This window comes from Microtus pennsylvanicus, chromosome 18, assembly GCF_037038515.1.
Source record: "Microtus pennsylvanicus isolate mMicPen1 chromosome 18, mMicPen1.hap1, whole genome shotgun sequence".
NCBI lineage: Eukaryota > Metazoa > Chordata > Mammalia > Rodentia > Cricetidae > Microtus > Microtus pennsylvanicus.
In genome coordinates, this window is record NC_134596.1 from 42,857,431 (window position 1) to 42,871,147 (window position 13,717).

At 41.0% G+C, this 13,717-nt stretch overlaps 1 protein-coding gene across 3 annotated transcripts in view; it reads left to right on the forward strand.

Annotated features, from left to right (window-relative positions):
• C2cd3 (C2 domain containing 3 centriole elongation regulator) overlaps positions 1–13,717 on the forward strand; it is an 88,033-nt gene that overhangs the window by 21,758 nt on the left and 52,558 nt on the right. For all 3 annotated transcript variants that reach the window (XM_075952359.1, XM_075952360.1, XM_075952361.1), the window contains exons 9-12: positions 4,722–4,873; positions 5,645–5,869; positions 6,630–6,742; positions 9,585–9,703. In XM_075952359.1, coding sequence (XP_075808474.1) covers positions 4,722–4,873; positions 5,645–5,869; positions 6,630–6,742; positions 9,585–9,703 — 609 coding nt within the window. The remainder of the gene's footprint in view (positions 1–4,721; positions 4,874–5,644; positions 5,870–6,629; positions 6,743–9,584; positions 9,704–13,717) is intronic.

Below are 13,717 nucleotides of genomic sequence, written 5' to 3' on the forward strand. Positions count from 1 at the left end.
ATAGCTCATAGTTCAGAAGGCAGAAAGTCTAAACAGCATTCTCAAAGCTCTGATAAAGACCCCTGTGGCTACACCATCTCATGGCATGTATGAAACAGGGATCACATCACCAAACAGGAAGTCATGGGGACTGAGTCCCATCATCATCCCTTCCTAAGAACTTTTCCTAACAGAACTGAGGATCTCTTTCCATGAGGCCTGACATCTTTTTTTGTTTTGTTTTGTTTTTCGAGACAGGGTTTCTCTGTGGCTTTGGAGCCTGTCCTGGAACTAGCTCTGTAGACCAGGCTGGTCTTGAACTCACAGAGATCCGCCTGCCTCTGCCTCCCAAGTGCTGGGATTAAAGGCGTGCGCCACCATCGCCTGGCCGAGGCCTGACTTCTTAATGGTCACTGAGGGCCAAGCTTTCAACATAAAAAGCTTTTAGGGCCGGGCGGTGGTCACTCGGGAGGCAGAGGCAGGCGGATCTCTGTGAGTTCGAGGCCAGCCTGGTCTACAAGAGCTAGTTCCAGAACAGGAACCAAAAGCTACGGAGAAACCCTGTCTCGAAAAATCAAAAAAAAAAAAAAAAAAAAAAAAAAAAAAAAGCTTTTAGGGACACATTCTAATCATGTTCAGACTATCATACTTCTGATTTTCCCTCTTTCTATGCCCGGAAAAAAAGTGACTGAAACACAAGGTAGTTTATTCTGGCCTGGTAGTGTTGGGCCCTAGAGTCCAATCACTGAGGAGGAGTCGCCCCAAGAGACCATCTCTCACACCACAGTTGATGTAAAAGCATGAGGATTTTATTAATTCTGTCATGATAGGGTCTTTCAGCATTCGAGAGGCCAGAAAGACCCCAATTGGCTGGTACAGGCTATTTTTAAAAGAAAAAGCCACAGAAACAAGGGGGGTGTCTGGGGGTGGTTTTTTAACTATTATGATTGGCTTATTCAAAAGGGCTATTACCAATAAATGGCTAAAGAGTGGTTGCCAGATCAGATGAGGTAAGAGGAAACATCTGAGGGTCACTTTGCCCCTTTCCCAGGGACTGAGTCAAAACACCAGGAACTGAGTCAACACCTCAGGGTTATCTTGCCCCTATTCAATAACTGAGTTCTATTTGGAGAGCATTCACAAGGACTCAAGGGGGAATGGAAAGTTCCCAACATTTCAGTACGTACAAGTGTAGTTGTTAGGTCCTTGGTTCCCAGGGGAGGGGGGAGCATTACTGCTGAGAGGCCTCAAAATTGGCCTCAGAGATGTCAGAAATGACTTTAGAGTTATTTTAGAGTTCTACAGTAGTAAGCTGGGGAGGGTTGCCAAAGCTGAGACAAAATGGGGAAAATTACATGATATTGTCAAGCAGGAGCATAAGCAGGCATAAAAGGTCTAAGAGACTTGAGAGTTTTGAAAGGCAGAGAAATGGACTGTCTTAAAGCAACTTGGTGAGGAAAAGGCTTATTTCAGCTTACAGCTCACAACTTACATCTTCTATCACTGAGGGACATCAGGGCAGGAACTCAAACAGGGACAATGGAGGAACACCACTTCCTGGCTTGTTTCTCGTGGTTCCTTCAGCCTGCCTTTTTATACAACCTAGAACCACTTTCTAGGGGTGGCCTGAGCCCTCCCACTTCAATCATTAATCAGGAAAATGTCCTGTAGGCCAATCACAGAAGAACTGACCAGCACGTGAGTATAGAAAGGACCTATGTAGGAAACAAAAAGGATGTTGGAAATAGACTTTTTTTCCTGTGTGGTGCTGGTGATTAAACCTAGGGCTTTGTGTGTGTGAGGCAAGTGCTATAGTCCAAGTCTGAGAAAAGTGTGTTTAAGTACTGCAAGGAATCCAATTAAGTAAATGAGAATTTTCAAGAGAATAGGGAATTTAGCACTGGCCTAATGTATGCAAGGCCTTGAGTTTGAGCCCCAACACTGGGAGGAAAATTAGTTTGTAGAATAGACTGGCACACTGTGACCAGACTGAAAAGCTTTGCATGGCAAGTGAGGTGAAAATGACAGGGTTTTAACCAAATGGGGAGCAGAATTAGAGGGCAAGCAATCCAGAGCAGAAACAAAGCTTCTGAGGTCTTGAGAGAGGAGAGAGAAACAGAGTAAAAGGTGGATGTAGCATCAAGAAAAAGAGAGCTTGAATTTGAAAGAGTCTAGCTGTTAGGATCCCAGGACCTCCTGCCTCAGCAGTCATCACTGTAACTGTGTTCCATGTGGGATAAAGAAGAAAGCGTCTCTTTACTTCCCACTTACTTAACCAGTGTCCTATGTGCTAAGGCCTTTACATGTTGTTCTTCCATTAATCATGAACTGTGCCAAATGTTTTCAATTCATACTTCAGTTTAATTCTTTAACTAGACCCATGAAACAGTATTTTCTGTCTTACATACCATGAAAAAACAGCTTAAATAGTTAAATACAAGGAATTTAAATACTTAGAAGTTAAATACAAGGAAGCTGGCCTGTGGTGATACACACCTGTGGGATTCCAGCACTTGGGAGTCTGCAGCAGGATCCAAGGTTCTAGGCCTGCCTGGTTAAAAAGCAAATTCAAGGCTGCATAGTCAGGCTCAGCTTTAAAAGTAAAAACATTGTAAGCTGTTGAGTGGCAGAACTTGAACCCTTGCCTGGACCTTCTGGCAGCATACAGTTCTTTGGCTGTCCCATTCTTTAAAGTTCTAAGAATGGCTTTGGAACTCCGCCCGGCTTCCCTCGCTTATCTTCCTGTTTGGCCTTTATTCACTGGCGTCTCCACGCTGGCATCCTATCCCCTCCTCAAACACCTCAGCTTCTCTTGTACCTCCTTACTTCCTCCTTCTGATCCTTCTCTGTGAATGTAGAACTGTTTCTAGTCATCTAGTAAACTGCATTCTTCAAAAGGCCCTCTATGAGGAAACCATCCTGACTCTCCCAAGAAGGTCTTATACATAACCTTTATTGTGCGTCTTTGGTGCAGTTCTTCATAAACAGGCGTGTGTACCATTGTTATTAACCATACAGCAACGACAATGAATAAATGAATGTTCGAAGGGCACTAAATAATCCCCCCACGCTATGTGAGCAGAATAAGGTCAGAAAATGTTGATGCAGACAGTTAACCAGTTGATCGTGAATTGTCAAGAAGATCAGGGGTTTAACACGTTCATGTTCTGCTCCAAAGACAATGTTTGACATTCTGATACTGAGTAGTAAATCATCACTGCTTAGAAATGCATGCAGCATTATTGCTCTTTGGTTCAGATTCCTGGAATTCCAAGCCCAATTTAACAACCCAATTTGTATTTGCCCTAATTTATTTTAACCTATAAATCTACTTAGATTTTGTGTTGTTGGGAGTTGCTTGTCGTTTCCTGGCTTCCTAGACTCCTGAAATAATCACACAGAAACTGTATTATTTATAATACTGTTTGGCCAACTTAAGCATATTGCTAACTATTCTTATATTCTAAACTAACCTATCTCCATTAATCTATGCAGCACCACGAGGTCGTGACCTACCAACAAAGTTTTGGTAGGCTGCAGAGGCATACCCCTGCCCCCCACCTAGCTCTGTTCTGCTAAGCCACTGGCCAAAACAGATTTATTCATTAACCAATAAAAGCAACGCATAGACAGAAGGACTTCCCACACCAGATTTTGGTTATCTTTTATCTGACCATTTTTATTATAATGTTCGTTTTGTTTTGAGTCAGAATCCCATTATGTATCCCTGGCTGGCCTGGAACTCACTATATAGACCAGCCTGGCCTTGAGATCCACCTACCTTTGCCTCCCAAGTGCTAGAATTAAAGGTGTCTGTCACTACACCAGGCTTCTGTATTCATTTTGAAAAGCAGCCATCAAAGGAAAACCTATGATCAAAAAGCTTTCTACTTTGATCTTTGAGTAAATTTGTCCTCATTATCATGGGTCAACAAACTATGTGCTTAAAAATGCTGAAGATGGAAATAGGAGGAAACAGACTTGAGTAACACATTGTGTGTTAGATACTGTGTGCCCTTTACAGTCGGAAGCCAAATAGTCATAATGCCACCTCCTCTGTTTATTTTGCATTTTGTAATACAAGAGGCCAATTTAATCAGTTACAGTAGATGCCTTTTCTCGAAAATAAAATTAAGGGGGTTTTTCAACTGATTTCTTTTTGAAGGCAATTTGTGAAATAGTCATTAATTTTTAAAAGCAATTTAAAAAACAGAATGAATAATTTAGAGCATGGATAATGGGGGCAAAGACAGTCTTTGCACCCAGCTAGGTGACATTGTAACAACCATTCTGCCTCAAACTATGGTAGAAAGACAGACTTCAAAAATCATGGAAATCAAAATGTAGGTTCCCCCCTTATAGCTGGGAATCACAAACAGACTTCCTGGTGTTTTCTACATGTAAAGACAAGACAAGGCACCTGGTAGGAACATGCTGCCTACTTAGCTACATGTGCAACTCCTAGCACAATGCTGAACACAGCCAACAGTCAGTGCAGTGGTCTCCCTGAGCACTTTCCTGTCTTCTTATTTACCCTGAATGGACTTAAAGCTTATCTTTGAACTGCAGATTGTTCTTGTATAGCCAGGATCAAAATGGAATATATCCCTGCTGCCTTTTATCTCTTTAACAGAATGGTGTTTTTAAAAAGAAATTGCTGCTTGCTTTGGGAGAAACAGTGTAGCTGCTTCACCTGAAGATAGCGTCTTTCAATGCCATGCCTTCTGTTTATCTTCCTCTAGAAATCTGAAGTCAGTGCCAGTGACTTCCTCAGTGAAGATGAGAGCATGGAACCTTCTGAAATAGTGAACCAGTCAAAAGCCTCTGGCAGATCTAAGGTGGTCGGGTCAAGTGAGCACAAGCTGAAGAAGATGGCAGCTGTCAAGAAAAGCAGGTGAGCCTCATGAATGCTGAATGCAGCCTAAAGCGGAGCAAGAGCATTGTCGCAAGGGAAATAGCCTGGACTTGGCCAAGCCTGCAGAAGTGCTTAAGTTATATATAGCAGCTCATTGAAGGATTTCAACCCTAAAATGCACAGCTCAACGGGCAGAGATAGGTGGATTTCTGTGAGTTCAAAGCCAACCATGTCTACATATTGAGTCCTAGGACACCCAGAACTACATAGAGAAACCCCGTCTCAAAAAGCTAAAAATTAATAAATAAGAAAATAAAAGGTGATGCTTGACAAGATGAGTTATGAAGAAAGCAGAATAGTGGGTGGTGGTATGTCTGCTGTTATCATACCTGTATGGAAAATGTGAAGAACACACAAAATGACATGGTAATGAGATTAGGGTAGTGAGTAAACTAGAAGAAGTTACACTTCCCTTCTAGAAAAATCTAATTCTGTAACACCCATTCCTATACTTGTATGGATATAAATCTTACAGTTAAAGAATATTTTTACATAATTTTAGATGAGAACCAGATCTGATCATAAATGCTGTTTCCAATCCTAGCATGGAAGTTAGAAGCAGGAGAATGGGGGAGATGGTGTTCAGGCCAGCTTGGACTACATAGTGAGACATTGTCTCAAAGTAAAACATAGAGCTGTTCCTACTTATCTTTGGAAAGAAATACTCACTGCTTGACCTCTTTCCTCCTGTGCAACTGGATTGTTCCCAGTAGGTCTCTAACTCATACCTACCTGTCTGTGAACTTACAGAAGTGTGGTTGACGAACAAGTGCTCTCAAGAATTCCAGGACATACCCCAGCGACGTCACTAAGTGTGGATAGACTGGCACTTCTGGGTAGAATACATTCCGTCAGAATCATCATTGAAACAATGGGTGTCCCTCCAGATAGTCCCCATGTGACACCAAACAGAAAAAGCTTTGCCGGGAAACCACCAAAGCCAGCAGCAGCAACAGCAGCAGCAGCAAAAAAGCGGTATATCTAAATAAGAAGGCTAAGTGGTTCTTGGGGAAAGTGTGGCTGATAATAGGAAGGGTGTAACTGTTTATGATTTCTTTTCATGTACATTTCAATCAATAAATTGGTTCAAAATTCCCAAGAACAAGGGTAAATTTAGAGTAAAGAAAGCTGGGGTAGATGGTGTTTTTCAGCCCTTACAGTTACAGCAAAAGAGCCAGGCACCTAAGATGGTTATCTGTAGCATAACACCTCAGGGGCCAGAGAGATCATTTACCTTGGAAGTACTGTGGGTGCAGATGGTAAAAGACTTGAAGAGTGAGCTCTAAGTGACCTCTGAGGCCATGCAGTCCTGGAAATAGGAACTTCAAAGATAGAGGAGACAGAAAATAAATATACTTTTTGTTTGGTTTGGTTTTAGATTTTTTTTCCTTTTTATGTATATGGGTGGATATACATATTTGCCTGTATGTGTACCACATGTATGAGTGATGCTCAGGGAGGTCAGCAGGGAGGACTGAGCACTGGACTCCGGTGGGTGCTGGGAACCTAAGCTGGGTCCACCGCCAGAGCGACAATTCTCTTAGCTGCTGAGCCACCTTTCTAGCCCTTATTTTGTTTGTTTTTAATTAGTTTTTACAAATTCTCTTAGCTGCTGAGCCACCTTTCTAGCCCTTATTTTGTTTGTTTTTAATTAGTTTTTACAAATTCTCTTAACTGCTGAGCCACCTTGCTAGCCCTTATTTTGTTTGTTTTTAATTAGTTTTTTTCCTTCCAGCACTTTCTTTGTGGAGTATCACTTTCCTGTGGGCTTTTCTAGACGTGGACTGGGAAAGACAGCTTTGATCACTGAGGTCGTGCGACTTGCCTCCAGTAAAGTCGCAGATGGAGGTAAAAAGTGAGCTAGTTTTCTGCTGATCACTACCTCTGACCAGACTGCTAGAATTAGAAGTGTGTGCCATCACCCATGGCTTGGTTTTTGCTTTTTAAAATGGTCTCACTATGTAGACTGGACTGACTTGAAACTTTAAGTCATCCTGCTGTTGCTTCCCAGGTGCTGGGATTTCAGGAGTGTCCCACATGCCTAGCTGTAGAAGGCACTGTTTAAAGTAATGTCTTAGGGTTACTATTGCTTGATAAAACACCATGACCAAAGAAGTTGGGGGGAAAGGGTTTATTTGGCTTATATGTCCACATCTTAGTCCATCGTCAAAGGAAGTCAGGACAGGAACTCAAACAGGACAGGAACCTGGAGGCTGCCTTTTTATAGAGCTCAGGACCACCTGCCCAGGAGGGAACCTACCCACAATGGACTGGGTTCGCCCCATCAATCACTAATTAAGAAATAACTTACAGGCTTGCCTACAGGTCTGTCATACTGAGTCACTTTCTCAGTTAAGGGTCCCTCCTGTCCAGTGACTATAACTTATATTAAGTTAACATAAAACATAAAACAGCACAAGTATAAAATGTTTTGTTTTTTATGTAGTTGATTTTATCTAAATTTTCTAATTATTTTGGTTTTTCGCTTTGTTTTATTTTGGGTTTTTGTTTTTTTAAGACAGGGTTTCTCTGTAGCTTTGGGGGCCTATCCTGGAACTAGCTCTTGTAGACCAGGCTGTCCTTGAACTCACAGAGATCCGCCTGCTTCTGCTGGGATTAAAGGCGTGCACCACCACTGCCCGGCTTATTTTTTCTTTTGTTGCATGTATTTTTGATATTGTCTTTTATTTTCTTTTTGTTGTAAATATTCAAACACCAAAAACATGTTACTGTAGCCTAATATTATAGATACTTTTAATTTTTTTTAATTACATTTTTTGGAAATTTAATTTTGTATGGGAAGGTGGAAGTAAGGGGCAGCAGCAGGAATGGAAATCCAGTGCAACTTTCAGGAGTCGATTCTCTCCTTCTGGTGTGGGCTCCAGGAAGGGAGCTCAGGTTGTCAGGCTTGACAGCACATGCTTTTACCCTCTGAGCTGTCTGCTTGCCCAGCAGCTGCTTTGAAGAGTGGGTCCTCATTTTGATCATATCAAACACTAATTGTATGATTTTAGCAAATCACTTTTTGTCTTTAGGGGCCTCCCTTACTAATAATATTGATTAGACTATGTAGTTCATTGTTGTAAAGGAGGCCCCTAGTTTATTCCTGGCTGCTCAGCAGCTCAGACCCGAAATAATCACATAGAAACTATATTATTTAAAACACTGCTTGGCCCATTAGCTCTAGCTTCTTATTGGCTAACTCTTACATATTAGTTTAACCTATCTCCATTAATCTGTTTATCACCACAGGGCAGTGGCTTACCGGCTAAGTCCTTCTCAGGTGGGGATACATGCCTCTCTCCAACTCCTCCTCCTTTCTCCCAGCATTCAGTTTAGTTTTCCCCTTCTGTCTAAGTTCTGCCCTATCAACAGGCCAAGGCAGTTTCTTTATTCACCAGTGGTATTCACAGCATACAGAGGTGAATCCCAAATCAGTTATGATAACTTTCAACTCTAAAAACCTTTCTGTAAGGCATGGTTAGCAGTTTATACAGATTTCTCCATTATTACATTCATTCGCTTAGCACCAATCAAGGCTTAAGAAGCAGAATTATGTGATTGTTATAATAGCTATGAGGAAATGTGCTTAGGTAGGAAGGAGCAATCTTAACACAGGTTGCAGTAGAATTCAGTCTGTTCATTAAGAACTACTACTGTACCCAGAGACTTTCGGTTTGCCCCTCAGTTGACTTCTGGTGTCCAGAAGAGGTAGAAGTGTTATCCTTTTCCTGGGTACAGCAGCCAGAGAAATTGATCCCATGGTGACTCTTAGTTCCCGGGCACAGACCCACGTTCTGCCTAAGAGTAATGAGAGGGCAAGAGTCAAGAATTGAGATTGTCAAAAATGAACAGAGAAGAGTAGGTCAAATTTGGTGATTTGAATGAATGAATGTTCAGTACCAGATTCTCTATATAACTCAGCTGTTGGTGAGCGTTGTGCAAACCTGCTAAAGATGCTCAGAAGTGAATGACCTGTAACTGAAGTAATAGGGCTGAAGTGAGCTCATCTTTGATTTGATTCTCAGATTTCTTAGATGAAGCTCCATCACCAATGACCACTGTCACTTCATCCTGTTTACAGTAGAGAATTCCTGTCTACTCAGAAGGCCTCAACTCCACCTGATACGACTAACTAGCATGAGTAGTTGATACTCATCCTGAATGACAGCCTGAATGTCTTGTCCGTTAGCCAGAAAATTTGCTTACTTTTATTATTGGAATTTTAAATATTGTTCTTCTATAAATTCATTTTCCTCTCATCTTCCCTCTAGTTAATCTCCTTTTTCTATTGAGCCACTTACCTACCTGATTTTCAAAAACAGTCATGTTTGGTAGGCCATAGTAGCACACACCAAGTAGGCAGATCCCTGTGCATTCCAAGCCAGCCAAGGCTACAAGTAAGACCTGATCTCAAAATAAATAAACATTTAAAAAATCACAGTGTCTTGGCCACAGTGAGATATATGGGTTCACGTTTGAAGATCCTTTCTCATAGCAGATCTGAACAGTAGAGCCCACTTATCTTCTGCTACTATACCCAGCTTCTTTTTCTTGTCTCTCCCTACAGCCTTTGATTTTATAAAATCACACTGAATTCCTGAATGAACTTGAGAAGGGCAGGTGGAGTCAAAGCATGTATTAGTGGTGGCTGTGTGACATGTGACTGTTTACCTGTTCTCTTTCACAGTGGTGAAATTCCAGCAGCGATTTGTGTGTCCAATAGAGTTTGGTGGCCCAATGATAGAGCACTGGTGGAATTCTAACCTCACCTTCCAAATTTATGCAAAGAAAGCCCCACAGAAAAAGGTAAGTTATTTGAGTTTTATACCAGGCATTTTCCTAGATAAATGAGATTTCTGGGTTCAAATAATACAAATGTTACTATGCTAAATACTCTCTGCCAGCACACTGTCACATCTAATAATTATACCAGCTCTGTGAATTCAGTATTTTACCACCTTCGTTTCCTAGAAGAAGCTAAGTTCAGTGACGTGTCTGAGATTCCCACTCTAACAAGCAGAGCCAGAGCAGCGTGCAAGTTCTTGGTCTGCTCTGGTTTTGTTTTGTTTTTTGTTTGTTTGTTTTTGTTCCTTTTTTTTTTTTACAGTGTTGATTCTTTTTATTTCCATGACAAATCTTATTTCTGCCCAGATATATATGATGTTTCCCTTGAGCACATTTGACAAGTTCCGAGGAAATTTAATTGCATATTATAAGGCAACCAGTTTGTATCAATCACTTTTTTTTTTATTGAGAAAAGGAAAAAAAGTATCTGCTTCCTCCCAGCCTCCCCTTTCACTCCCCCTCCTCCCACTCCTCTCCCCCTCCCCCAACCCCTCTCCCCCTCCCTCTCCAGTCCATAGAGCAGTCAGGTCTCCCTGCCCTGTGGAAAGACCAAGGTCCGCACCACTCCGTCCATGTCTAGGAAGGTGAACAACCAGACTGGCTAGGCTCCCACAAAGCCAGAACATGAAGTAGGGTCAAAGCCCCATGCCAATGTCCTTGGCTTCTCATCAGCCCTCATTGTTCGCCATGTTCAGAGAGTCCGGTTTTATCCCATGCTTTTTCAGTCACAGTCCAGCTGGCCTTGGTGAGCTCCCACTAGATCAGCCCCCTTGGCAAACTGAGGGTGGAAATCAACAAAATAGAAAACACAGAAAACAATACAAAGAATCAGTGAAACAAAAAGCTGGTTCCTGGAGAAAATCAACAAGATTGATAAACCCCTATCCAAACTAATCAAACGGCAGAGAGAGAATACGTAAATTAATAGGATCAGAAATGAAAAGGGGGACATAACCACAGACACAGAGGAAATTCAGAGAATCATTAGAACTTATTACAAAAGCCTGTATAACACAAAACTGGAAAATGTAAAAGAAATGGACACTTTTTTAGATAAATACCATATACCAAAGTTAAACCAGGACCAGGTGAACAATCTAAACAGACCTGTTGTTCGCGAAGAATTAGAAGCTGTTATCAAAAACCTCCCTACCAAAAAAAGCCCAGGACCAGATGGTTTCAATGCGGAATTCTACCAGAACTTCCAAGAAGAGCTAATACCTATACTCCTTAATGTATTCCACAATATAGAAACAGAAGGGTCATTACCTAATTCCTTTTATGAAGCTACAGTTACTCTGATACCAAAACCACACAAAGACTCAACCAGGAAAGAGAATTACAGGCCAATCTCACTCATGAACATTGACGCAAAAATCCTCAACAAAATACTGGCAAACCGAATCCAAGAACACATCCGAAAAATTATCCATTATGATCAAGTAGGCTTCATTCCTGAGATGCAGGGCTGGTTCAATATACGAAAATCTATCAATGTAATCCAGCATATAAATAAACTGAAAGAAAAAAACCATATGATCATTTCATTAGATGCTGAAAAAGCATTCGACAAAATTCAACATCCATTTATGTTAAAAGTCTTGGAGAGATTAGGGATACAAGGGTCATACCTAAATATAATAAAAGCTATATACAGCAAGCTGACAGCTAACATCAAATTAAACGGAGAGAAACTCAAAGCCATCCCGCTTAACTCAGGAACACGACAAGGCTGTCCTTTTTTATTTTTGAGACAGGGTTTCATTTATGTAACCCAGGCTGATCTTGAACTTGTGGCCCTCCCACCTCAGCCTTCTAAGTACTAGGATTACAGGGGTGTGCTAACCACAACTGCCAGAGCCCATGTCCTCGACCTCCTGACTGTGCTTATAAACCGTAGTAGCATGGTGGCAGGATCAGGATGGGTTGATTTATACGAGCCTCAATTTGAAGTCCTCTTTCCTTGTTATGGGCAGAATATCTAGAGTGCCCAGCCCACACCCAAAATAATAAGATTGTAGGTAGCGACTGATCAAATAGTTCCAGTTTATGAAGTTCACTTGCAAGAGACTCCTCGGAGGTGAGTGACATGGGTGGGAGCTTGATTGCTCCTTCAGTGAAGATATAACCTCTTAGAAAAATAGTGAAACAGGAAGGAAGGGGGAATAAAAAGAAATCAGAGAATTGTTCAGCCATGAGAAAACTTCAACACAACCTCACTTACATTTTAATATGTTTATATTGCATTCCCTAAACCAAGTTAATGGCTTTTTTCTAATTATAAAAGAAGTTTGAATTTAAAAATATTTTTCCATTTGAATATGACCCACCAAAAAGGCAAAATTTGCTTATAACCTGGCATGGTGGTTCATGTCTTTAATTCCAACATTCCCGAGATAGAAGCAGATGGAATCCTGGGAGTTCAGAGTCAGCCTGGCAATGAAGCAAGTTGTGTTTGTTTGTTTGTTTTACATTTAACATTTGTGTTTTACTTTTCATTTATTTTGTGTGTGTGTGTGTGTTACTAAGGATTGAACCTAGGACCTCAAAAATGGTTGCCAAGTTCTCTGTAACTGAGCCCCAGACATCTTTTTACTTTTTTTCCTGATCAGGTTCTCACTAGGTTACCAGGCTAGCCTTGAACTCACTGTGGTCCAGGGAGACTGAACTTTCTGTTCTTCCTCAGCCTCCTAAATAGCTGCGATTACAGACCCTGCTGATGTGACTTCCAACTGAGCCTGATATGTTACAAAATGTTGAATGTATCTTTTGTTTGTTGGGTTTTTTCTTAATATTGTGTCATGGTTTTTTTTTTTAATTTCATTTTTCTTTTAATAAAATAGTTTCCCACATAATTTTATGTTTAGGGAACTATATGTTCATATTTATATAAGCCTCCTTGGGGCTGTCTTATGGGTGTCTGATCTCCTCTTCCAAGTGGTCTTATATCCCTGATTACTGAAAGAATGGAGGGTTGGGTCTGGGCCGTGGTCTTGCCCAGTGACTGCCTAAAAAAACGCCACCTTTTATGTGAGTTTTTCCATAGTGCTGGGTTGGTTCGATCCTGTAATTAGACTGGAGAGAAATGATCTTATCTACATTTCTAGTCCATAGCTTCTCCAACAGTTTATAACAGTTGGCCAGAGTTGATGTAAATGGCGTTCTTGAATATGGAGGGAGCCCTTAATTAGAATTTCCTCATGCTGGGAAGCAGCAGAGACACCTGTGCTGTTGGGCTGTTACAGTAAATGAAGTATACCTAACTTTCTAGCCAGTTCAATTGCTTCTTTCATATTTTCCATTGCCCTTGTGCTTTGAGCTGAGTTTGATCAAGTGTGGGGAAAGCCTGCCTCCATGCAGCTGTTACCCAAGCCAGTAAAGGGAGGGTTATCTAAAATTTATTCAAGACCTCCAAATTTATTATTCAACTTTTATCAAACATAACAAGTGTTGCTCGTATTACTGTAAGCTTTTAGTGAGCTGGCAATGTTGGTACATGCCTGTGATCCCAGCAGATGGGAGGCAGAGGCAAGTCCAGGACAGACAAAGCTACAGAGGAAGATCCTATCAAAAAACAGCAAAATAAAATCATTTGTGAACTGATAGCTCTTTGGAGGGCCTGCCATACAACTATATGGTTATAATAAAATTAACTAGTTATATATTAGACCAGTGGTTCTCAACCTTCCTAATGCTACAACCCTTTAATATAGTGTTGTGGTGACCCTTGCCATAAAATTATTTCATTACTACTTCAAAACTGTGATTTTGCTACTGTTAGGAATTGTAATGTAAATATTTTATTTGTGACACCCCCACCCCGCACCAGGTCGTGACCCACAGGTTGAGAACCACTGCATTAGATATTTAGTTGTTTCTTGTTATTAACTACTTTTAACACATGTAATTTGTGTATAGTTTTTAATATGTTGTTATTTTTCTAGTGTAAATTCCAGAAATGGAATCACTGGAGCA